General features: G+C 39.0%; 1 protein-coding gene across 1 annotated transcript; it reads left to right on the forward strand.

Moving 5' to 3' along the window:
* Positions 1 to 3,753: 3,753 nt before the first annotated feature.
* Positions 3,754 to 26,095, forward strand: LOC108173391 (ACT domain-containing protein ACR3). Its single transcript, XM_070822081.1, has 10 exons — positions 3,754 to 3,890; positions 4,118 to 4,185; positions 6,042 to 6,161; positions 14,258 to 14,366; positions 14,541 to 14,586; positions 14,826 to 14,940; positions 15,736 to 15,803; positions 16,040 to 16,660; positions 24,912 to 25,016; positions 25,540 to 26,095. The coding sequence occupies exons 4-10, from the start codon at positions 14,296 to 14,298 to the stop codon at positions 25,861 to 25,863; spliced, it is 1,350 nt and encodes a 449-aa protein (XP_070678182.1). The 5' UTR covers positions 3,754 to 3,890; positions 4,118 to 4,185; positions 6,042 to 6,161; positions 14,258 to 14,295; the 3' UTR covers positions 25,864 to 26,095.
* Positions 26,096 to 26,840: the final 745 nt, after the last annotated feature.

The raw sequence follows: 26,840 nt of genomic DNA on the forward strand, positions 1-26,840 counted from the left end.
AATAGGCTTTGAGAGAAATTTATTTCTTTTTCCTAAAAGGATTTAATTTCATATTAAAGAGGGAATCTACATCAAAACAGGAAGCATTCCTAAGTTTCCTAGAGCAAGAAGATCTCTACACATATTGCCTTTTCCTACGAACAGCCCAGCAGGTGTGGGGGCATTTGTGGAGCAAAAAATAATCACAAGACGACACGTGGATTTTTGGTGAAAATGACAAAGTTACCCCTAAGACACACCGGTTGTCCTACGCGCGAGCAATGGACAATCATTCTTTAATCAAGCCAAGAGTGTCCAAAAAAGGTAACCAATTCCAAATTATCTCATCCATCCTCATCTTAGGTAATTATCATAACCTACAAATTATTCCATATAAATGGAGATTAATTGGCTAATTAATGGAGTAATTCCTAATTAATCCATTAATCACCAATTAAATCACCCATTTTCACACAAAAAAACCTCTAAGGGCCGGCCACCTCCATTCCCTATATATATGACCCTATTTTTTTTCTAAAAAAGGAGGTCCACACTCTTGCCCAAAAAACTCTCCAAATATTTTTCTCTCTAAATTCTAACTTTGGCATCAGAGGTTCTTCCGCCAAAGCTCCCCCATTCATCGTGGGCGTGTGAGGCTCTTGGCCTTGACCTAAGGTGTTAATTGTTTTGTAGGTGCAATTTTGTCCAAGAAGAAGAAGACGGAAATTTTCACCCACAAGGATATTAATATTTAATTACGTTTGTTGATGCACAAAATCAGTGAGGATTTTGGTACAACAGAAAGTGTCAAGTTTGTGACCTTCGCTAGATTGCTCCGGTCACTAGTGTGGATATGTATGTAAATGGATAGAGACAGGGAAGCAAACACAAGATGTACGTGGTTCACCCAGATTGGCTACGTCGACGGAGTATAGGAGTTCTCATTAATTGTGAAGGGTTTACATAAGTACATAGGTTCAAGTTCTCCTTTAGTGAGTACTAGTGAATGATTTAGTACAAATGATATTAGGAAATATTGTGAGAGAATGATCTCTATTTATAGAAGAGAGTTTCTAGTTTCATTCTGACATTGACACGTGTCGTGCTGTGATTGGCCTCTGATGTCGACATATGTTGCGTTATGATTGGCCTTTGATGTTGACATGTGTCGCATTGTGATTGGCCTCCTGGTTGGAGGGAGACTCTTGTGGGTCCTTGGTGGTATAATGTTGACAAGTGCTTAGTAGTTTCGGGGTTGGTCAAGTATGGTACAAACAATGTTCCCCTAAGTTCCCGAGTGAGGGAAGTTTCTTGGTTAGGGACTTGCAAGATCCAAGCCATTGAGTAATCACGAAACTTTTAAGTACCAAAGTGTGGTATCGTTTTCACTTGCCTTATCTGTGTTATAGGTAGATGTGACATCTTCTTTTGAAGTACTTTTCCTCCATCCAGGAGTGGTATCTCTAACCGGTGAAGATGCACAAGGTAATGTATCAATTTCACTTGAAGCTTACTTGTAATTTCGGGCTTGGTCAAGCGCGATACAAACCCTATAGTGGGAGTCCTCCAAGTCTCTGAGTGAGAAGGTCTGCCGAATGAGGTAACAGACAAGGTAAGCAATCAGACTTCCAAGACCGGAGAAGATGAAGAGGATCGGGTCAGGTCGGGACCGCAACCGAGTCGAGGGATCCCCCGCTTCCCCTTTTTTCTCCTTTCCTCTCCTTTCTTTCTTTTCTGATTGGTCCTCCCCCAACCTTTACTTCTGATTGGCCACGAACGCACATACCTCATTGGGCTTTTTCCCTCAAAGTGGGAGTTTAAATAATTTCTAAAATCTATAGGTTAGTAACACAACTTCAAACGTTTGTAACTATACCGTTATAATATGGATTCGCAAACGGTTTTCGTCTCTGGGTTCGTGGTTTCGAGATCTATTAGAAAATATAAATTGTGATCTTGAAATGTTTGCGGATTTTAAGTAATTAATTTCCGAACTTCAAACTTCGTAACTAGTTTAATTAAAATCTAAATTCAAACAAATTAAAATAAATTCAAACAAATTAAAAGAAATTCTCAAGAAATAATATAAAATCTCAATAATACAAATACGTAAATTATAACAATGAAATCTAGGAATAGGATTTCACAAGTAGATTCCTCAAAATTATGACATAAGCAACAAATGGATGCCAAAGAAATACCACGTCGATTTATAGTACCCTTAGTAGGAAGTTTATCATGAAAAATTAGTCAAACCAAAATAGATAGTTGAGGCAGAATAAAATGTCGCCAAATAACCTTAGCCCAAGCACAACCATTATATTTCCTTCGAATAAGATAATATCCAAAAGAAAAAGAAAAAAATCTCAGTAGGCGAAGGTTTTCAAATCAATTTGTCATCCTTTACATTTAAAGGCAAAGGAAGACGTAACATATGTTGCACCACAGATGGGAACAAATCTATAAAATAATTTGGCAATGACCAACTTTGAGATTCAATAGCATCAGAAAACCAAGGAAGAATCATAGGTGAAATGACTGGAGATAATGAAGAGTTAATAATCGGGTCATCCAACCATTTGTCGAACCAAAAGGAAACTGACCTCCTATCACCAATAATCTAACGACTATTATTATTCAGAATAGGCAAAGCATGCTTCAATCCATGCTACACAGAAGATCGTAAGTAGATATCTTTTTTTTTTAAGGCACAAGAGGAAAACATTGATAAGCAAAAGAGCCCGACAAAGAAAAGGATTGTAAACATCTTAGCCAAAGAAGCTAAATCACATGGACCAAGCCAACCTTCCTGCTTAGGTCCACATACCATACTCCAGTCAATAGTTACCAACTTTCGAGAAGCCAGGTCTCCTAAGAAAATTTCATGCACAAGCAGTAAGATGTTTTAAAAGGCACGCTGACAATTGATAAACTAAAAACTATGAAGAAATAAGTTTTCATAAACATACTGCACCAACTGAAGTTATCTTACCATTAAAAGAAGTTTACCTTTCCAATTCGATAGGTGAGCTTTGATCTTATCTACCAAAACTTGAAAGTGAGTTCAACACTATTTTAATACCTACGGAGACTGGAAAAACAGTCGATAAATGAAGGGTGTATATTGTCCAATTTTGCAAACATGAAATATTCATGCTTAGGCCGAAATGGTCCAGTCCGACCTAGCATTAAATAGTGTCCTGCCCCAAAATCGCCCGCTGAAGTTTGAAAGTTAGAAATCCTACTGTATTACCCATTCTTTAAAATGTCACTACTAAAATCATTTTAGGCACATTCTGAATCTACCTAAAACAGTACATACCGCTCAATTGTACGAGCATTAGATACTTATATCGAAATCTAACTGTTAATTTTTTTGTACGGACTATATAAAAGCACTTTCGATGTGCTTCGCACACTCCCAAAACCACTTGCAAAGGGTTACAAAAACTGGTAGGAGAAGTAGAGACAGGAGCCGTTTGGTGCTGCGTCATTTTATGGACGAAATTGAAATGATTGATTCGTTCATATTTTAAGAATTTAAAGCGATTTCCCCCACTATTCGCCACGCCATGCCCAAGTGTTCCTTTCTTTTTTATTATTTTTGAAGAGAGAGAGAGAGAGTGGGAGGGAGGGAAGGAGAGAGTGTGGTAATCCAACGTAGAAAAGCATAGAGACACCACCATAACATACAGACACTGCAACTTTACAACAAAAGACTGCATCCAAACAAACACTTCTCAATTTCTCTCTCATATATTCTACTCTCAACTCCTAATAATCTCTCTCTCTCTCTCTCTCTCTCTCTCTCTCTCTCTCTCTCTCTTAACTTTCATCATGTTTTTCTGATAAGCCTTTTGATTACTCCCTGCCTCCAATTCTGGAATTTGATGAAACTTCTCAAATCAGAGGTAATTCTAACAGCGCTTCAACTTCTTCAGATACCCTTTTTTCTTCTTCTTGAATTGAATTCTTGAGAATTGAAGGACAAATTTAAATTCTAATGCATGAGTGCTCCGTTTCTGTTTTTTTCCTTTCTTTAGTTTCCGAATATAATCCAATTAAAGGAGTTTAATAGAAAATAGAGATGTTGAATCAAAATTTACGTAGATTTGTGTTGTTTAATTTCATTTTGCAGGTTTTGGCTCAAAATCTGGAGGCTGTTTCTGCTGAAGTTGGAAGGGCGAATACAAATGTACATTTCTGGTACGATTTTTTATTTTAAAATAAAAGGATTTGCAGTTTTAAGTTTAGAGTTTGGATTGATAAGTTATGGTGCAGAGAACTTACACTCTTACAGCATCACAACATGTTGAAAGGAATAAGAACAAGCGGAGTTTGTCAAAACTTTTTTTTTTCTTTTTTACTCAGTACCATTCTCTCTCCTTATTCTAATTATTTCTTTCAAAAATAAGTTATTGGTTTTTCAATTAAAAGTTTGGAATGGACGGTCTTAATGCATTGACATGTGTTCATAGGTGGTTTGTTTCTCTTGGAGGGTGGGGATTCGGATGATGGTGGATAGAGTTTGGAATCAAGTCTTTATGTCACCTCAAAACGTTTTGGGCAGTACCACTTGTTTGAGGGCTTTTATCCCTTTTTTCACATTAGAGACGAAACATTCATTTTAGCCTATGAGTACTACGGTTTATTTATATTTTTCTTTTCTTTAATTATAAATGAGAAGGATCTTAAATTCAACTCTCATGGATGCATGAGAATTTGATATCCCATTATTATGGTGAGGTCATCGCGTGATGAATTGTCCCGGTTGATTTGGTTTTCAAAATGAGTCACAAGTTCTAATTTTGTCTCATTGCATCATGAGATTTAAAAATTGTAATAGTTTACACTTGTCGTTTGTTTGACGTCTAATTCTCCATCAAAATGTTAATTTTTTTTCTTTCTATGTAGTGCAAATATGGCTTAAACGAAAGCTCAAGTATGGGTATCTCACTCAGTATGTCATCAATTTAACGAAGAATCAAACATTCAATTAGATTGGTGACAAATTTCAATATGTTATGGTTCAACATGAGAGATAATTTCGAAGACCTATTTTAAAAATTACTCAAACCTGAAATGTGAAATGGGTAATTTGACAGAGAAATGGTTTTTTCACACTTGTTTTCTTCTTATGCGTACACCTTGTTTATTTATGTCTCTTTAACCATACGATGTAATATTAATATACAAATGTTGCACCTCGATACATAATTCTTATTAAATATGAGATGAAGCTCACGCACTAGGTGTATAAATATGAAAGATTTATTTTGTTGTTGGAAAGTACATTAAAGAGAGAAGTTGGAGAGAAATGTTAAAGAGGGAGGAAGTGAGGGACCGATAACATGGGGGTGGGGAGAGTAATTTTTATTTTTACTAGCAAAGGTCACACACTCTATGTGTTGAGAAATATTTGTATTTTAACTTTTTTATGAGCGAAGTTATTTGTTTTTAACAGGTTGGCAGGCATCCCAAAAAATTAGGGGTTGAATATTAGGAAAGAGAGAGAGAGAGAGAGAGAGAGAGAGAAAGAGACAGAATGAGTTGAAAGGGTATGGATAAAGTGATATAGCTGTGAAGTTTAGAAAAAAAAAAACAGTAAAAACTTGTTTATACAAAATTACGTTAAGGCCTACATTATTTTCTTTTCTAATATCTTCTTCCATTTTTGTATTAAAAGGTATAGTAGGTAGTTTAGATTTTTTAAATTAGAGACATGTTTTGATAACATGTGGGTGAGAAAAGAAAAAAAAACAATTTTTTTTGTGCAAAATTACTTAATACCCATGATATTTATTTTATGATATTTTCTTTCAATTATGCATGAAAGGGTATAATAGTATTTTCATTAGTTTTTTTTTTTTTTTTACTAAAGAGTATTCTATTAATAAGTAATAAAGATTACATCAAGCGATGGTATGACAATCTCATGAAATAATATCTCATAGTTCAGATTTATTTGAACATTATTAATGCAATACATTTCTTGCTTTGTTATGTGTTGCAAGTGGTAGTTCTGAGGCTGCAGAACTGATTCATTGTCATTTTGTTTGCAGAATTTGGAACCACCATGTGAGGCAGTGAGATTACTTATCAACAATTTGAGACCACCTGCACTCCTTGGGCTGATTTTATTGTCATCTACCAACATCCCTTAGATCTCTTTTTCACCTAAGGTACTCTCCTTAATATATCCAATGCTATTTAGTAAGTTAGCTTTTGTTTTTTTTTTGGGTAAATAATTTTGTTGCTTTCCCGTCCACCCAGTAAATTAAAAATGAAATGAAATTTGCAAGTTTTGATTGCAACCAGGGCCAAACTCTTCAACCTTTTCGTCTTGAGTTCAACCTCTCTAATCCTCATTCCTCAAGTATGAATTAATATAGAATATCAGTTGTCCTAAAAAAATATAAATCAAACAAATGACGATTGGCCGAAATGGGCCAACAAAAGTAAAACAACCCAAAACCCCAATCTTGACAAAAAGAAACTTCATTTTGACTTATTAGGTCAGATCAGATATACAAAATAATATAACATAATATGAGACCACTTAATACTACGATTTGATGGTCTTCATTTTCATTTGTAAGTGAGAGATCTTAAGTTCGATTCTCGCCAAAGGATAATTTGAACCACATTATTGCTAGCACATTGTGAGGCTAAGCTCACCTCCTCTAGTATAGATAATATCGTTTGTTCAAAAAAAAAAAGTATTATAATTTCAGTAAAATTGTAAAACCCCATAACAGTACTCCAAATACACTAAAATTTACTCCTAATACAAGGTGTTGTTGCCACTTCTACGGTATCTAACATCGAGTTTGAATCTCTCATTCCATAAAAGAAGAGAAAGAATAGAAATTATAAAAGTAATTAGAAGGTGATTCACGTAAGAAAAATAGTAACACTCATCATTAATTACGAATTAATCATCTCATTAATCTTTGCAACTAATACTATTTATAGTGGTATTTCTCTTCACTTGTAATTGAAGAGTCTCATGTTCAACGCAAATAGATGACGATAATCTATTTTATTTATGTTGAGTATAATACTTAGTAAGTAACTTGCACATTATGTGATCTAACCCAATTCGCCTTCTCTTAAATATAGAATATCATTGTATATAAAAAAGATGATATCACTAATTTTTTTCTAATGAGAAACAAAGAAAGCTAGGCTTGCTTCACTAATCTCCCAAGAAAAACCCTTGTACAACAAAGCAAACTTTATTGATAGAATAAAGATACATTAATCAAAGTTATTATGAAGGGGCATCATTCCATGAGTTCAAATTTTCATAACCAAAACTCCTTATAGACTATATGTGGCTTATTTATTTGAGTGACTCGTGTCATTTTGACTTTATTTATTTTTATTTTTATTTTATTAAGGAGATAAGTTGAAGAGTTAATATTGATAAGTAAGATTTAAATAAATGATCAAGTGTTAACAAATGTGATAAGTCACAAATAGGCCACATAAGGTTTTGAGTGTAAAAGATTTGAACTCTCATTCCAAGGATAGCACTTGTCCACCAAATCTGGCCTTCCTTCAATTAGCCGGCATGCACCACCGTTCGGTATTATGAGCCACTCATATTTCTTGACGCAGTTAGGTTTGTCTCTTAGTTGTACGTAAATATCAAACCATTGAGATCCGTCTTCCCAATCAAATTTGCAATAATATTGCGTGGAAGAAGAAGGGTCTAAACTCGGAACATAGCGGGTTAAAGAGGAAGTTTTTAACTACCAAGACAATCCATCACTTGTCACGTGTCCAATCATTCAAACTTTAAATAAATTATGGGTTGTTTTATTGACACCTCAAATTTTATTGAATACATCCCACTTAAAATGACATGTATGCCTTAATATGAACTAATTATTTAGGTAGGTTTTTAAATGAACTTTTATAATCTGAATATTAATGAAAAAAGTTCATTTTTATGAATGAAATATAAAATTGAAAGTCTGAATACTTTACATGAGGTATGGCTTCATATTTTTTTTTTTTTCATTTTGCATTCAATTTGAATGTTGTCTTACTGTTTCTAAAATCCTAAATCCTGATATAGTTTTTCGTTAGGTCTCGACTGAAAAGGTGAAGATATTTCGATAAACACATGTTAAAAACTTGTACATTTCATTCGTTATGTACTTTTAAGTTGGAGCCTATTGAAAATATGCACCACTTATGTAGAAGTTTGGTGAAACTTTATATATTTTCAATACATACCTATTGAAAAGGGTGCATAGTTTTGTTATTGATGTACTGAATCACCAATTCGGTAAATGCTTGCCGAAAATATAAACTTTGGCATCTGTAATAAAAATTTACGTTGCTTCGGTTAAAGCTACTAAACTTTTAAAAGAGTACACTATCGTTTCACCTCCTAAACTATATTTTCAATAGATATCTATTGAAAATGGTGCATAGTTTTGTTATTGACGTGCTGAATCACTAATTTGGTAGATGCTTGCCGAAAATATAAACAACTTTGGCATCTCTAATAAAAATTTACATTGCTTCGGCTAAGCTACTAAATTTTTAAAAGAGTACATTGTCGTTTGACTTCCTAAACTATTATCCCAGTTGAAATTGACCCTCTGAATTATCTTTTTGGTAAATTAACTCCTTGAACTTTTTCAAATTAATCAATTAACCCTACAACAACAACAACAACAAAGCCTTTTCCCACTAAGTGGGGTCGGCTATATGAATCCTAGAACACCATTGCGCTCGATTTTGTGTCATGTCCTCCGTTAGATCCAAGTACTCTAAGTCTTTTCTTAGGGTCTCTTCAAAAGTTTTCCTAGGTCTTCCTCTACCCCTTCGGCCCTGAACCTCTGTCCCGTGGTCACATCTTCGAACCGGAGCGTCAGTAGGCCTTCTTTGCACATGTCCAAACCACCGTAACCGATTTTCTCTCCTCTTTCCTTCAATTTCGGCTACTCCTACTTTACCTCGGATATCCTCATTCCTAATCTTATCCTTTGTCGTGTGCCCACACATCTAACGAAGTATCCTTATCTCCACTACACCTACGTGTTGATGCTTCACCGCCCAACATTCTATGCCATACAGCATTGCCGGTCTTATTGCCGTCCTATAAAATTTTCCCTTCAGCTTCCGTGGCCTACGACGGTCACACAACACACCGGATGCACTCTTCCACTTCATCCATCCAGCTTGTATTCTATGGGTGAGATCTCCATCAAATTCTTCGTTCTTTTGCAAGATAGATCCTAGGTAGCGGAAACAGTCGCTCTTTGGTATTTCCTGATCTCCGATCCTCACCCCTAACTCATTTTGGCCTCTGTTTGCACTGAACTTGCACTCCATATATTCTGTCTTTGATCGGCTTAGGTGAGGACCTTTAGATTCCAACACTTCTCTCCAAAGGTTAAGCTTCGCGTTTACCTCTTCCTGCGTTTCATCTATCAACACTATATCGTTTGCGAAAAGTATATACCAAAGAATATCATCTTAAATATTAAGTTTGTGATCTTCGCTAGATTGCTCCGGTCATTAGTGTGGATAAGTATGTAAATGGATAGAGACAGGAAGCAAACACAAGATGTACGTGGTTCACCCAGATTGGCTACGTCCACGGAGTAAAGGAGTTCTCATTAATTGTGAAGGGTTTACACAGTATATAGGTTCAAGCTCTCCTTTAGTGAGTACAAGTGAATGATTTAGTACAAATGACATTAGGAAATATTGTGGAAGAATGATCTCGTAATCACGAAACTTTTAAGTACCGAAGTGTGGTATCGTCTTCACTTGCATTATCTGTCTCATAGGTAGATGTGGCATCTTCTTTGGAAGTACTCTTCCTCCCTCCAGGGGTGGTATCTTTAACTGGTGGAGATGCACAAGGTAATGTATCAATTTCACTTGACGCTTACTTGTAGTTTCAGGCTTGGTCAAGCGCGATACAAACCATGTAGTAGGAGTCCCCCAAGTCGCCGAGCTAGGGGATCTGCTGAAAGAGGTGACAGACAAGGTAAGCAATCAGAGCTCCAAGCAATCAGTCCCATATCAAAAGTTTGATTTCGAGTTCCGGCTGATTGTTATCCTTCTCCTTATCTTGCAGGTAGCATGAAGGATAAAGAGAAGAAAAGGAGAAAAGGTGATATGAGATACTTTTGCTTTTGAAGAAGTAACTTTCCACAGGCTTATTCTTGAACTGGGCTGGAGGGTTTTCTTGTTTCCGCCAGAGTATAAGGCCGACTGAAGAATTTGAGGGTCAAAACAAGTCCATCAAATCTAGAGTACGTTCGACCCTGCTGATATGGGATACTTTTGCTGTTGACAAAGTAGTGGATGTATCGGCACGTGGTTGCGCTTGTCTCCACATGCTTCCTTGTATCCTTCTCACTTGCCCTATTTGTTCCTCAGGCAGATGTGGTATCTTCTCGGGAAGCATAAGATGTTGAAGATGAGTACTCGAGAGCAATGAGGTTCCAGGCAGTCAGTTCCAGACTGGAAGCTTGATTCCAAGTGCTGACTGATTGCTCTTTTTCTCCTTGTCTTGCAGGTAAGAACAAGGCCAAAGGAAAAGACAGGGAAAAAGCATGATATGGGATACTCTTGCTTTTAACCCTGATGATATGAGATATTCTTGCTCTAGTGTAGCTTTTTTGCAGAGGTATTCTCGAGGGGGGGAAAGAAAGCTGAGTATTTCGAGAGGCTTCGTTGGGAGTGCCCTCTCAGATATGAGGAAGGGTTGAGCATTTTTGCAGGTCTGCCTGTCCGTTGAGGATGGAGGTCGACATATATAGGAGTCTCCCTAACAAGGAGTAATACTATTCTTTTACCCTGCTTGGTCATAGCACGGTAGTGGGAGCTGCCAGCTTCACGTGTTTTAACTCTGTCAGAGCACTTTGAAAAAGTGGTCTGTGGTATCTGGAAAGTTGATGTTACGTGTGAATATTACAGATAAGCTTTATCAAAGGAGATCTGGCTCTCGAAGTTGAGAAAGCGGTGTGAGGATTACAGACAAGCTTTATCTAAGGGGCTCTCGAAGTTGAGAAAGCGGTGCCTCTTCGGTTTTCGAACAAGCAATCCTATCGGGGATCTGTCTCTCGAGATTCGGAGAACGGTGCCTCTTCGATTTTTAAGAAAGCAATCCTGCTAGGAGTCTGGCTCTCGAGATTCGGAGAGCGGTGTCTCGTCGTTTTTTGAGAAAGTAATCATGTTGGGAGTCTGGCTCTCGAGGTTCGGAGGACGGTGCCTCTTCGATCTTGAAGCAAGCAATCTTGTTGGGAGTGTTTTCTCGAATGTGAGTAAAGGTTAGGCCTGTTTGCTAGTCTACCTTGCCACGGAGCACAGAGGTTGACCCACTGGGACTTTCCAATTATCCAGCAATGGTCCTGTTCCTTTACCCTTGTGGGTAATAATATGGTAGCTAGACCTTCAAAATTTATGTGTCTAAACTTTGTTAGTGCTGTTTCTTTGCTATTATTTTACCCTTCTTGGTCATAGCGATGTAATGGGAACTGCAAGCTTCACATGTCTAAACTTTGTCAGAGATTTTTGGCAAAGTTATCTGTGGTACCCTTGAGCTGATGTTGCGTGTGGAAAGTGAATGATTGAACAGTAACATTCACGTGCTTTCTACTTCACTAGAAATCTTCGACAGAATGCCCGTAATTTCCGCAAAGTTGAGTGTGCATGTGACAGGTGCTGACAAGGCTGAAAAAGCAGGTGCCTTTTCGATTTCTAAGATCGGCCCTCGTGGTCTCTGAGCAGCCCAGCTTTTGAGAAAGCAAGCGCCTCTTCGATTTCTGCGATCGACCTTCACCGCCCAACATTCTGTGCCATACAGCATCGCCCAACATTCTGTGCCATACAGCATCGCCGGCCTTATTGCCGTCCTATAAAATTTTCCCTTAAGCTTCAGTGGCATACGACGATCACACAACACGCCGGATGCACTCTTCCACTTCATCCATCCAGCTTGTATTCTATGGTTGAGATCTCCATCTAATTCTCCGTTCTTTTGCAAGATAGATCCTAGGTAGCGAAAACGGTCACTCTTTGGTATTTCCTGATCTCCGATCCTCACCCCTAACTCATTTTGACCTCCATTTGCACTGAACTTGCACTCCATATATTCTGTCTTTGATCGGCTTAGGCGAAGACCTTTAGATTCCAACACTTCTCTCCAAAGGTTAAGCTTCGCATTTACCCCTTCCTGAGTTTCATCTATCAACACTATATCATCTGCGAAAAGCATACACCAAGGAATATCATCTTGAATATGTCATGTTAACTCATCCATTACCAACGCAAAAAGGTAAGGACTTAAGGATGAGCCTTGATGTAATCCTACAGTTATGGGGAAGCTTTCGGTTTGTCCTTCATGAGTTCTTACGGCAGTCTTTGCTCCTTCATATATATCCTTTATAGCTTGGATATATGCTACTCGTACCCTGATTCGATAAAATTGCATTCACTTTGTCATCAAATATAGAGTAAAGGTGTGCTAGTATTTGATGGTGAGGGTTTAATTGGATAATTTCAAATAATTCAGGCGATTAATTTGACCAAAATATAGTTCAAGGAGTCGATTTCAACTAGGATAAGAGTTCAAGGGGTCAAATGAGGGTTTATTTTTTTATAAAATCATTTGAGCCAATCCCTACTATACATGGGGATAATGTGGGGTATGAGGGTAGCTTGGGTAAGTAAAATTAGTGTTTTTTATTTTATTTTTTCATTTAATTTAATTTTAATTTTTATAATAATAGGTGTGTTCTTAACAATTAAAAACAAGGGAACTTTAACGAAAATTCGGCTTATTTGCGAAAATTGTCACTGTCTCTTTTTTCAAACTTCACCTTATTCAATACTATCACCAAACTTCAACTTATTTACGAAAATACCACCGCTTTTTTTGTTGTCTCTATAATAAAAATTCACCAAGTGTTTTTCATTAAATTTTTGTTATTTTAAGCTATTTTCATTAAAACCTCCAATAAATCATGGTTGTTAACACTCCAATTCCAAAATTTTCTTTTTGCACTCATTCGAGTGATTATTCTCTAATATTTTTACATGTTTTGAGTGGATGATGACTTTGTATTAGAGTGTTAATTAACTCCTTAAATTTATGTTAGCTTCAAAATATGATCAAACATAAATTGGAATACAATTGTAAAAAAAAATAAGAAAAATAATAAGGCTCGTAACCAAAGATCTCATTTATCTTGTTTTGTAAGAAACAAAGAGACATGATATTTGAAGCTAGGTTTGCTTCACTAATCTCCCAACAGAGAAACTCTTATTCAACAAAGCAAGCAATTATTAATAGATTAATACATTAATCAAAATAATTATGAATTCCAAGGATAGCACCTGTCCACCAAATCTGGCCTTCCTTCAATTTGCCTGCATGCACCATTTGGTATGATGAGCCAATTACAATTCTTCACGCAGTTAGGCTTGTCTCTAAGTTGTATGTATATGTCAAACCAGTAAGATCCGCCTTCCCAGTCAAATTTGCAATAATATTGCGTTGAATTCCAAAAATTTGGTCGAAAATGGAACTCAAAGGACCCATTAGGGGGTATCACATGAACACCAACATCATCATCCGCGGACTTACAGTGAACAGTAAGGTCGCGACCATTACGTAAATAGTTAATAATTGTGACATGAGTTATGGGATTGATGATATCGGCGTAACATGTACTTGTTAGCATCAGAAGAAATGTTAACACCACTGCACTTCTAATATGCACAGCCATGCTTGTTTGCCTGTAATCTTATTGGATGAAATTTATGAAGGGACAATGTTTGTTTTTATACAAAATTTCGATTCATGTACGTCTAATTTGTTAACATGCACAGCTTCCTGAAAATACAAATTCTTATACAAAAAAGGAGAGAAATCTAGGCCGTTATGGTATAGCAGTAAAGCCTTGCTTAAATGGCAAGGTCAAAATCAACAGATGAACTGTTTCCTTCTCTGGAAAAATTCGGTTCATTGTATGCTTTGACGTAGGTCAAGATAGTCCCATACCGTGTTGTGCTAAGCTCATCTCTTTTATTAACCTTTGTCACTCCGTGAATATTTAAAAAAAATTATGTCCTTATTAAGATGTAATTATTGCTGTGCAGGAGGACGATAACCCTTTTCGTTTTCTTGGTGCGTGCATTAGTATCAGCATTGAGTTCAATAGAATGTACAAATATAAAATTGTTTATTAACCAAGTTATAATTCGTTAACACGGTAGTCTGAGCTATTCTATGTCACAGGAAAGAATTTGAGGTTGATTGAAGAAGTGGTGACTTAAATGGCTAGAGTTTGTTCGCCATACTTTGATCCTGAGTATGAGAACCTGAGCACAAGAATCAATCCCCCAAGGTATTCTCTCTGGGTGCGTATGAACTATTTAATCAAAATTCTATTCAGGTTTCACCATTTCATTCAGCGAGATTGTTATTTTTTAGAATGTGCGTGAATATTTTGGAGTAATAATAACAGTTCCATATATATTATCTTCTAATTATTTTACATTGCTGTACGATTTGTTTGCAGGGTCTCCGTAGACAACTCTAGCTGCAGTGACTGTACTCTAGTCAAGGTGATTTTTCCTTTTAATCGTTAGAATTACGCTTTCTGCTGACACTAGATTCTCGCAGTCATGTATGAAATTCATAGAGGTTAATTTAACTCTGAATGGAATACATGTCTTCCAAACTCCCGGAAAACCAACCAAAGACGGGATTTAATTTGCTTCCTTTTTAAATTACACTCAGTAAACATATATTAATCCAGCCATCATGTTGAAATTGGTGTGGGGGGTATGAAATGCATGTGTAGGTTGATAGTGTCAACAAACCGGGAATTCTGCTTGAAGTCGTGCAAATCTTGACAGACCTTGACCTCATAATCACCAAGGCCTATATCTCCTCAGATGGTGGATGGTTCATGGATGGTATGCATATTTTCTGCCTGATTATTCTTTGATACTTAGTCGTCTTGGCACCAAATCCTCTTTTGAACTGGTAAATATTTTACTTATTTGTGGTCCTCTGCGGAAAAAAAAAAAAATTGCCTTGTTGAATCGACAGTTCTTGATTTAAACTCTTTTAATAAGTACGAGGTCGACCTTGTTGAATCGACAGTTGTTGATTTAAACTCGTTAATGCATAAACATTTGATTTGTTAACCTAAAGTGTTCATATAATTAAAACACGCTAGAGTATTAACCTGAATTGCTGAGTTCCAAAGACATCTTGTTCTTGTTGTTTGTTGTTGAATCCCTCAACGCGTGCTAACAAGAGTTCGTCTATTCGTTTCTACACATTAGGTTACAATACCGAGTAGGGAGTATTAGGTGTAACATAGCACTACTAAGGACCCTTATATAGAATACATAACCCTAACCGCGTATGCGCATCATAAGCCCATTAGGAATCCTTATGCATCTATAGTTTATTAATTAAATCCATAATATAATAGGAAACCCCTTTTGCCCATATTACTCAAACTCACTAAAACTTACTGGGCACAAGATATGCTAAGTTAATATTTCAAACCCCAACTGGATTTCCAAGCAATTCACAAGTGACTTGGAGACCATAGGTCCATAAGCACTATATGCGGTAATAGGATAAATATTCCACACGATTATCCACCCATATCAAGTCTTGCATAGAACAGGAGTCCGCAACAACTCATTATGTGTGTATACTAATGAATTTGACATTTTGTGTTCTTTAATAAACAGTATTTCACGTCACGGATCAGCAAGGAAAAAAAGTTACAGACAGCAAAACCATTGATTACATAGAGAAGGTAAGCTCCTTGGTGCTTTTTTAATGCCACATGCTTTCTTGTGTTTATGCGATCATCATCTGCATCAAGATTCTCTCCATTCCAAATTTTGCTTTACTAGAAAATGCAGGCTCGTGAATTGTCCGAATAGCACCGTGCATAAAGGGTTTCCGCTTTTTTCTTTTGGTTTTTATAAAGCATTTCTTTCACGTAATAATATTAAGAGCGATGTTGTCTATGATTTGTGGCATGCATAGGCTTTGGGACCAAAGGGCCATATCACAGACGTGCTGAATGCTTGGCCAGGAAAACGGGTTGGAGTGCACTCTTTCGGGGATCATACAGCCATTGAGCTTATTGGCAAAGACCGACCAGGTCTCTTATCTGAGATCTCTGCTGTCCTTGCCAACCTTCACTTTAATGTAATTGCTGCCGAAGTATGGACACACAATAGACGAATAGCTTGCGTTGTGTATGTCAATGATAATACTGCATGCCAACCTGTGGAGGATAAAGCCAGATTATCTACTATGGAGGAGCAGCTCAAGAACATCCTACGCGGGTGTGAGGACGATGAGAAAGTTGGTCGCACTAGCTTCTCTATGGGATTCACCCATGTTGATAGGCGGCTCCACCAGATGTTGTTTGCTGATAGGGATTATGAGGGTGGTGGACTGGCAAATGAAGTTGATCACTTTCCTCCCTGCTTCCAACCAAAGATCACCATTGAGCGTTGTGAAGAAAAAGGGTACTCGGTGGTTAGTGTGCGGTGCAAAGACCGTGCAAAGCTCATGTTTGACATCGTATGCACACTCACAGATATGCAGTACGTTGTTTTCCATGCCTCCATTTCATCTGATGGCCCATACGCATCACAGGTACATTCAATCTCATGCTCATCTGTTTGCCGATTTTCAAGTTCTTGAAACTATGTTTCTACAACAGATCAGTTTTAGGTGGTTGCTTTTCTGTTTTCCTGAAATTCATTCTATGGCGTATGAAAAGAAAATATTCTTTTATACATTATGAGAATCAAGGCGAAAGGGGTAAAGGAAGATCTAGGAAGATATGGAAAGAGACCCTAAAAAAAGACATGGAGTACTTATATCTAACGAAAGACTTAGCGTAAAACTGAGCGTAGTGGCATTTTAGTATTCATGCAGCCGGCCTCACTTAGTGAGATAAGACGACGTTATTTTTGTTGTTGTATACATTCTAAGGAACTCCGCCGTGTAAGTTTATCTTACATTGCCGATCCCAAGCCCGGATAAAGGAGGAGGGGGAGGGCGTCAGGTAGTCGACAGCCGGCACTCCATGATTACGTCGAATCCTTATGAAAATGAATCCAGAACGAAATCGCGCTAAAGCTAGGGCGTCACCCGTAAGTGGCGCTGTGTGGCCCGAGCACAGTGATAAGTGAGCAAGGGTCGCTGTATCTCCATCGGCACCCGGATGCAGTGTTAAATGAGCAAGGGGGCTATAGAAACTTCTTTTCGAACGACTCCACTCAAAGTTGTTTGGGAGCATATGCTCCTATCAACTTTACACGGGACACACAAAAGAAGTACTTTGATCCTATTAGACGGGGAAGGGTGAAGAAGCTAGGACAGAAGGGTAGAGTTCAAGAGAGCAAAATGCATTTAGGAACGTGGAATATAGGAACCTTGACGGGAAAATCTATGGAAGTAGTAGAAGTTATGGTGAGGAGAAGGATAAATATTATGTGCCTACAAGAAACTAAGTGGGTTGGTCGTAAGGCAAATGATCTAGAAAACTCAGGGTTTAAACTATGGTATTCGGGCACAAATAGAACGAGAAACGGTGTTGGCATCATCGTGGACAAGACCTTGACACAAGATGTTGTAGATGTCAAGAGGGTAGGAGATAGAATCATGGCAATCAAGATTGTAATAGGACAAGAACTTATCAATGTGATTAGTGCGTACGCACCTCAAGTAGGGTTGGATATGAGTTCGAAGGAGAAATTTTGGGAAGACCTTGGAGACTTGGTGCAAGGAATTGCTCAGACGGAGAAGTTATTTATAGGAGGAGATTTAAATGGACACGTGGGCAGGGAGACAGGCAACTATGGAGGTTTTCATGGTGGCCATGGTTTTGGGGAGAGAAACGAGGATGGGGAAGCTATCTTGGATTTTGCAATGGCATATGATCTCTTCTTAGCCAACACCTTCTTTAAGAAGAGAGAAGAACATGTGATCACCTACAAGAGTGGGTCGTCAAAAACACAAATAGATTTTCTTCTAATGAGGAAAAGGGATCGTATAACTTGTAAGGATTGCAAAGTTATACCAGGAGAGAGCGTGGCTAATCAACATCGCTTGTTGGTGATGGATGTACATATCAAAAGAGTGAGAAAAAAGAACAAGACTTGGAAGTGCCCAAGGACTAGATGGTGGAATCTAAAAGAAGAAAAACAAGCCATTTTCAAAGAGAAAGTAATCACCCAGTGTGTGTGGGATAGAGAGGGGGAGGCTAACCAAATGTGGGATTCCATGGCTAGTTGTATCCGAAAAGTAGCAAAAGAGGTATTAGGAGAGTCCAAGGGCTTTGCCCCACACCAAAAGGAATCTTGGTGGTGGAATGAGGAGGTACAAACAAAGGTGAAGGCTAAGAAGGAATGTTGTAAAGCCTTATACAAGGATAGGACCGATGAAAATGGTGAAAGGTATAGAAAAGCGAAGCAAGAGGCGAAGAAAGCTGTGAGAGAAGCTAAGTTAGCGACTTATGACGATATGTATAAGCGACTAGATACCAAAGAATGAGAGTTGGATATCTATAAACTAGCTAGAGCAAGGGAAAAGAAGACAAGGGACCTAAACCAAGTGAGGTGCATCAAGGATGAGGATGGAAACGTTCTTGCTATAGAGAACGCGGTTAAAGACAGATGGAAATGTTATTTTCATAATCTTTTCAATGAAGGACATGAAAAGAGTGCTTCTTTAGGGGAGTTGAGTAACTCAGAAGAGTGTAGAAACTACTCTTTTTATCGTAGAATCGGAAGGAAGAAGTGGTTGTAGCTTTGAAGAAGATGAAGCATAGAAAAGCAGTAGGCCCAGACGATATACCAATCGAAGTGTGGAAAGTTTTGGGAGAGACAGGTATAACATGGCTCACTGACCTTTTTAATTTTGAAAACGAAGAAGATGCCAAATGAGTGGCGAACGAGCACTTTGGTGCCTATCTACAAGAATAAGGGCGATGTACAAAATTGCATGAACTATAGGGGTATTAAGCTAATGAGTCATACAATGAAGCTCTGGGAGAGAGTCATTGAGCATAGATTGAGGCAAGAGACACGGGTTTCGGACAACCAATTCGGGTTCATGCCAGGGCGCTCAACTATGGAGGCAATCTATCTCTTATGAAAATTGATGGAAAGATATAGAGATGGGAAAAATGATTTACACATGGTCTTTATAGATTTGGAAAAAGCGTATGATAGGGTCCCAAGAGACATTCTTTGGAGGATTTTAGAGAAGAAATGAGTACGAGTAGCATATATCCAAGCTATACAGGATATGTATGAAGGAGCAAAGACTGCGGTAAGAACTCATGAAGGACAAACCGAAAGCTTTCCCATAACTGTAGGATTACATCAAGGTTCATCCTTAAGTCCTTACCTTTTTGCGTTGGTAATGGATGAGTTAACAGGACATATTCAAGATGATATTCCTTGGTGTATGCTTTTCGCAGACGATATAGTGTTGATAGATGAAACTCAGGAAGGGGTAAATGCAAAGCTTAACCTTTGGAGAGAAGTGTTGGAATCTAAAGGTCTTCGCCTAAGCCGATCAAAGACAGAATATATGGAGTGCAAGTTCAGTGCAAATGGAGGCCAAAACGAGTTAGGGGTGAGGATCGGAGATCAAGAAATACCAAAGAGCGACCGTTTTCGTTACCTAGGATCTATCTTGCAAAAGAACGGAGAATTAGATGGAGATCTCAACCATAGAATACAAGCTGGATGGATGAAGTGGAAGAGTGCATCCGGCGTGTTGTGTGACCGCCGTATACCACTGAAGCTCAAGGGAAAATTTTATAGGACGGCAATAAGGCCGGCGATGCTGTATGGCACAAAATGTTGGGCGGTGAAGTATCAACACGTACACAAAATGGGTGTAGCGGAGATGAGGATGCTTCGTTGGATGTGTGGGCACACGAGAAAGGATAAGATTAGGAATAAGGATATCCGGGGTAAAGTAGGAGTAGCCGAAATTGAAGGAAAGATGAGAGAAAATCGGTTACGGTGGTTTGGACATGTGCAAAGAAGGCCTACTGACGCTCCGATTAGAAGATGCGACTATGGGACAAAGGTTCAGGGCCGAAGGGGTAGAGGAAGACCTAGGAAAACTTTGGAAGAGACCCTAAGAAAAGACTTAGAGTACTTGGATCTAACGGAGGACATGACACATGACATAACACAATGGCGTTCTAAGATTCATATAGCCGATCCCACTCAGTGACTTGGATTTTCCAAGTCTCCAACCGAGAAGTTTTCCTCACTCGGGAAATTAAGGGAACACTACCTCAACCTACATGCTCCACTCACAAAGCTTCAACATACAAGCTTCAACAAAAGAAAATTCAAAGAACTTAGCGAAGAAGGCTTTGGTGTATTTAACACAATACGTTGAAATGAAGGAAAGCTTATTTATTGATATCCCCGATAAGTTACAAATATGTACATTTACTTGAGTCAAAATAAACAAACAAGAGGGAGCCTTCACAAAGGTTGCTTAGGAGAAGTCTCAGCAGTCGGTAGAGCCCCAGAAAGAGAAGGCACCGGAGGGGGATCATTCGGAGCCTCAGTACTGGACAGAACCCTAGAAGGAGGAGGCATCAGAGGTTGATCATTTGGAGCTTCATTACGCAGTATAGCCCCGGAAGACGAAGGCAATAAATGCCTTTGGAACAAACCCACAAATCTCTGATGATCAAGTAAAACCTGACCATCAGATTCCTTCATCTGGTCAAGCTTCCTCTTCACGTTTGTAGCATAGTCATGTGCAAGCCGGTGCAACTGTTTATTCTCATGTTTGAGCTCTCTAATCTCTTGTTTGAGACTCATCACTTCAGCCGCCAATGATTCAACTTGGCGGGTTCAAGCAAATAGGCGTTGGGCCATATTAGACACAGAACCTGCACACTGAACACTGAGAGCCAGAGAATCCATAACAGCCAACTCATCAGACCGTTTGGAAAGTAGTCTGTTATCTTTGGGAGTGAGAAGGTTCCTGGCCACTACCGCAGCGGTCATATCATTCTTCATCACGGAATCCCCAAGGGTAAGAGGACCAGTAGGGGAGACGAAGGATGGGCGCCATATGTTGTCTGGAGAAGGCGGGGCTGCCTCTTCAACAAGGTTCAAGTCAAAACGACGGTCGGATGGGCCAGACATTTTCAAAGGTGTTGAAGAGAGAAGAGGTCGGACAAATCAAGATCTTAGAAGTACAAGAATGGAGCTTCTACTGGTGGATATTCAAGTGTGCTTTGGAACTTAATGTCAGCCCCTATAAAAATCTGCACTCGACGAAGCTTCAGAAATCGAAGAGGCGTTTGCTTTCTCAAAAGCTAGGCTGCTCAGAGACCACGAGGGTCGATCTCAGAAATCGAAGAGGCGTTTGCTTTCTCAAAAGCTGGGCTGCTCAAAGACGACGAAGGCCGATCTCAGAAATCGAAGAGGCTTGCTTTCTCAAAAGCTGGGCTGCTCAGAGACCACGAGGGCCGATCTCAGAAATCGAAGAGGCACCTACTTTTCCAGCCTTGTCAGCACCTGTCACACGCACACTCAGCTTTGCGGAAATTATGGGCATTCTGTCGAAGATTTCTGGCGAAGTAGAAAGCACATGAATCATATTGTTCAATCACCCACTTCCCACACGCAACAGTAGCTCATGGGTACCACAGATAACTTTGCCAAAGTTCTCTGACAAAGTTGAGACACGTGAAGCTTGCAGCTCCCACTACATTGCTCTGACCAAGAAGGGTAAAAGAATAGCAAAGAAACAACACTAATAAAGTTTAGACACATAAATTTTGAAGGTCTAGCTACCATATTATTACCCACAAGGGTAAAGGAACAGTACCATTGCTGGATAATTGGAAAGTCCCGGTGTGTCAACCTCTGTGCTTCGTGGCAAGGCAGACTAGCAAACATGCCCAACCTTTACTCACATTCGAGAAAACACTCCCAACAAGATTGCTTGCTCCAAAATCGAAGAGGCACCGCCCTCCGAATCTCGAGAGCCAGACTCCCAACATGATTACTTTGTCAAAAATCGAAGAGAGGATAAAGGAACAGTACCACTGCTGGATAATTGGAAAGTCCCTGTGTGTCAACCTCTGTGCTTCGTGGCAAGGTAGACTAGCAAACATGCCCAACCTTTACTCACATTCGAGAAAACACTCCCAACAAGAGTGCTTGCTCCAAAATCGAAGAGGCACCGCCCTCCGAATCTCGAGAGCCAGACTCCCAACATGATTACTTTCTCAAAAATCGAAGAGAAGGTAAAGGAACAGTATCACTGCTGGATAATTGGAAAGTCCCTGTGTGTCAACCTCTGTGCTTCGTGGCAAGGTAGACTAGCAAACATGCCCAACCTTTACTCACATTCAAGAAAACACTCCCAACAAGATTGCTTGCTCCAAAATCGAAGAGGCACCGCCCTTCGAATCTCGAGAGCCAGACTCCCAACATGATTACTTTCTCAAAAATCGAAAAGACACCGCTCTCCGAATCTCGAGTGCCAGACCCCCAGCAAGATTGCTTTCTCAAAAATCGAAGAGGCATCGTTCTCCGAATCTCGAGGGCCAGATCCCCGACAGGATTGCTTGTTCAAAAATCGAAGAGGCACCACTTTCCCAACTTCAATAGCTGGATCTCCTTGGATAAAGCTTGTCTGTAATCTTCACACGCAACATCAGCTTTCCAGATACCACAGACCACTTTTTCAAAGTGCTCTGACAGAGTTAAAACATGTGAAGCTGGCAGCTCCCACTACCGTGCTATGACCAAGCAGGGTAAAGGAATAGCATTATTACTTGATGTTAGGGAGACTCCTATATATGTTGACCTCCATCTCCAACGGACAGGCAGACCTGCAAAAATGCTCAACCCTTCCTCTTATCTAAGAGAGCACTCCCAACGAAGCCTTTCGAAATATTCAGCTTTCTTTTCCCCCGATAACACCTCTGTAAACAAGCTACACTAGAGCAAGAATATCTCATATCATCAGGGTTAAAAGCAAGAGTATCCCATATCATGCTTTTTCCCTGTCTTTTCCTTTGACCTTGTTCTTACCTGCAAGACAAGGAGAAAGAGAGCAATCAGTCAGCACTTGGAATCAAGCTTCCAGCCAGAAACTGACTGCCTGGAACCCCTTACCTGATTACTTACCTGGCATTGCTCTCGAGTACTTATCTTCAACAGCTTATGCTTCCAGGGAAGATACCGCATCTGCCTGAGGAACATATAGGGCAAGTGAGAAAGATACAAGGAAGCATGTGGAGACAAGCGTAACAGCACACGTGCCGATACATCCACTACTCTGTTAAAAGCAAAAGTATCCCATATCAGCAGGGTCGAACGTACTCTAGATTTGATGGACTTGTTTTGACCCTCAAATTCTTCAGTCGGCCTTATACTCTGGAGGAAACCAGAAAACCCTCCAGCCCAGTTCAAGAATAAGCCTGTGGAAAGTTACTTCTTCAAAAGCAAAAGTATCCCATATCATCTCTTCTCATTTTTCTTCTCTTTATCCTTCATGCTGCCTGCAAGATAGGGAGAATGTGAACAATCAGCCGGAGCTCTGATTGCTTACCTTGTCTGTCACCTCTTTCAGCAGATCCCCTAGCTCGGCGACTTGGGGGACTCCTACTACATGGTTTGTATCGCGCTTGACCAAGCCTGAAACTACAAGTAAGCTTCAAGTGAAATTGATACATTACCTTGTGCATCTCCACCAGTTACAGATACCACCCCTGGATGGAGGAAGAGTACTTCCAGAGAAGATGCCACATCTACCTATGAGACAGATAAGGCAAGTCAAGACGATACCACACTCCGGTACTTAGAAGTTTCGTGGTTACGAGATCATTCTCCCACAATATTTCCTAATGTCATTTGTACTAAATCATTCACTTGTACTCACTAAAGGAGAGCTTGAACCTATGTACTTGTGTAAACCCTTCACAATTAATGAGAACTCCTCTATTCCGTGGACGTAGCCAATCTGGGTGAACCACGTACATCTTATGTTTGCTTTCCTATCTCTATCCATTTATATACTTATCCACACTAATGACCGGAGCAATCTAGCGAAGATCACAAAAAGTGACCGTTTTCGTTACCTAGGATCTATCTTGCAAGAGAACGGAGACTTAGATGGAGATCTCAACCATATAATACAAGCTGGATGGATGAAGTGTAAGAGTGCATCCGGCGTGTTGTGTGACCGTCGTAGGCCACTGAAGCTCAAGGGAAAATTTTATAGGACGGTAATAAGGCCGCGATGTTGTATGGCACAGAATGTTGGGCGGTGAAGCATCAACACGTACACAAAATGGGTGTAGCGGAGATGAGGATGCTTCGTGGGATGTATGGGCACACGAGAAAGGATAAGATTGGGAATGAAGATATCCGAGGTAAAGTAGGAGTAGCCAAAATTGAAGGAAATATGAGAGAAAATCGGTTCCGGTGGTCTGGACATGTGCAAAGAAGGCCTACTGACGCTCCGGTTCGAAAATGTGACTACGGGACAGAGGTTCAGGGCCGAAGGGGTAGAGGAAGACCTAGGAAAACTTTGGAAGAGACCCTAGGAAAAGACTTGAGTACTTTGATCTAACGGAGGACATGACACAAAACCGAGCGCAATGGCGTTCTAGGATTCATATAGCCGACCCCACTTAGTGGGAAAAGGCTTTGTTGTTGTTGTTGTTGTTGTTGTATACATTCTAAGGGCTTCAAAATTCCATAATCATTAATTTCTTGACTGAATTCTTATGCTAAGTCTCTAATTACTTCCATCATCTCGTTGACTTCACCATATTTTGAAACTGCTTGAGAATAATGATTAAAGTACCTTAACTGATGCATATAGTTAACTGCAGGAGTATTTTATTCGTCACATGGATGGTTGCACCCTCGATACTGAAGGAGAGAAGGAAAGGGTCGTCAAATGTATTGACGCTGCAATTCGGAGAAGAGTAAGCGAGGTTAGTGAAAAGTATAGCCAGAATTTAACACTCGTTTTAATGCTTTTGCTTCGAGTTAATGCACATTTGAACTTAAACATATTTTTTTTTAGCCAATCCTGGACTCGCAGCTACACAGCATAAAAGGTAGATATGCATTTAACTTGTATATGTATTCCTGCAATATTATACAGGAGATCAAGCACATAAATTCCTCTTAACTAAATTGTTTCCTCCAATTAAACACGCAACATCCGAATGGAATTTCTTTTTATTTGAATGAATCCCTGATGCAATTCTCAAAGAAAAAGGATAGTACATGGAAAAGCTGTTACATAATTTATAAATGCATCCATTAAACCAGGCAAGTGATTGCAACGGAAGAGATCATTTTCTGGTTTAAAGTAGAAAGCATTAACATATCTTCATAATCCACTGCATCCAATTCATATGAACATGTATTTGTAAACTTTACTTTATGTTGGAAACAACGAGGACGTGAGTTCTTGATCCGTTTAGACGATTCAATTGCCATGAAATTCAGGGTCTAAGGCTAGAACTGTGTGCAAAGGATAGAGTAGGCTTGCTATCTGAAGTAACAAGAATTCTGAGGGAGAATGGATTGTCAGTTACAAGGGCTGGCGTCACAACAATTGGGGAGCAAGCAATGAATATCTTTTATGTTAGAGATTTTTCAGAGAATCCCGTGGACATAAAAACAATAGAAGCACTTCGTAAAGAAATCGGGCATACAATGATGTTCAATGTGAAGAAAGTCCCAACAAATTCTGCTGAGGCACCTGAGACTAAGGGATGGGCTAAGACAAGCTTCTTCTTTGGGAACTTGTTAGAGAGATTCTTGGCTTGACAAGAGGTCCATATGACTGTGAGGTACATTGAAAATGTACAGAAGAATAAATCTGTTCAGGAAGTTATCTGGACAGAGTTTCTGCTTTTGTACACACTGTATAACATGTATGCTTGTAACTTTGTAACTTGTGGACTTTGCGCAACACTTTCTTTTTACTTCGTTTTGACATTTGATCCTTTTCTTGATCAGTCTTATGATTATACTTCCATATGCCGCTTTGATATGCCAATCTAACTCTTCCATTATAGACTCTGCAAATTTGACTCGTTTAGATAAAAGTTTAGACCTAAAATAATAATTTTGTTCATTCTAGATCTAGATCTAATTGATATGTCATTGAATTAGTATCATGTATCAAAATGGAATGTAAGACAATGTATGTGTGCATCTTGCTGAAGTGTGAGATAAAAAAGACCCTTATTAATGATTTTATCAATTATTTGATACTTATTAACCCTAGTCTTAGTGGGACATTTTGATAACCATTTTGTTTTTAGTTTTTGTTTTCACCACTGTTCTAAAATCCTTATTCAGCACCGCCTAAGCGCTAGGCAGTTGGCCACCGCCCCGATTAATCCCTAGGTTTTAGAAAATTAAGAAATAGCACCTAGACCTAGACCTGCCTAGACCCACCTAGGCACTGGGAATCTCACTTAGACATAAAATTGATAACTTTCATTATGCATTTAATTTTTTTCAATAAAATGAAGAGACTTGTTGACTAGTTGAATAAACACTCATTATATGTTTGTTCCCCATGTTATCAATATGTTCTAATACTTTATATTCTATATGTCATTTTATTTTGCAATTTATATTGTTGATGCACAAAATCAGTGGGGACTTTGGTACAACAGAAAGTGTTAAGTTTGTGACCTTCGCTAGATTGCTCCGGTCACTAATGTGGATAAGTATGTAAATGGATAGAGACAGGGAAGCAAACACAAGATGTATGTGGTTCACCCAGATTGGCT

The sequence above is a fragment of the Malus domestica genome, chromosome 05 (genome assembly GCF_042453785.1).
Source record: "Malus domestica chromosome 05, GDT2T_hap1".
Lineage (NCBI taxonomy): Eukaryota > Viridiplantae > Streptophyta > Magnoliopsida > Rosales > Rosaceae > Malus > Malus domestica.

Bases quoted from the DNA above. Each gene is read 5' to 3' on its own strand.
- LOC108173391 (XM_070822081.1), top strand. From the start codon at position 14,296: ATGGCTAGAGTTTGTTCGCCATACTTTGATCCTGAGTATGAGAACCTG. The intron at 14,367-14,540 runs GTATTCTCTCTG...ATTTGTTTGCAG, and splicing joins ACAAGAATCAATCCCCCAAG to GGTCTCCGTAGACAACTCTA. The intron at 14,941-15,735 runs GTATGCATATTT...TTTAATAAACAG, and splicing joins TGGTGGATGGTTCATGGATG to TATTTCACGTCACGGATCAG.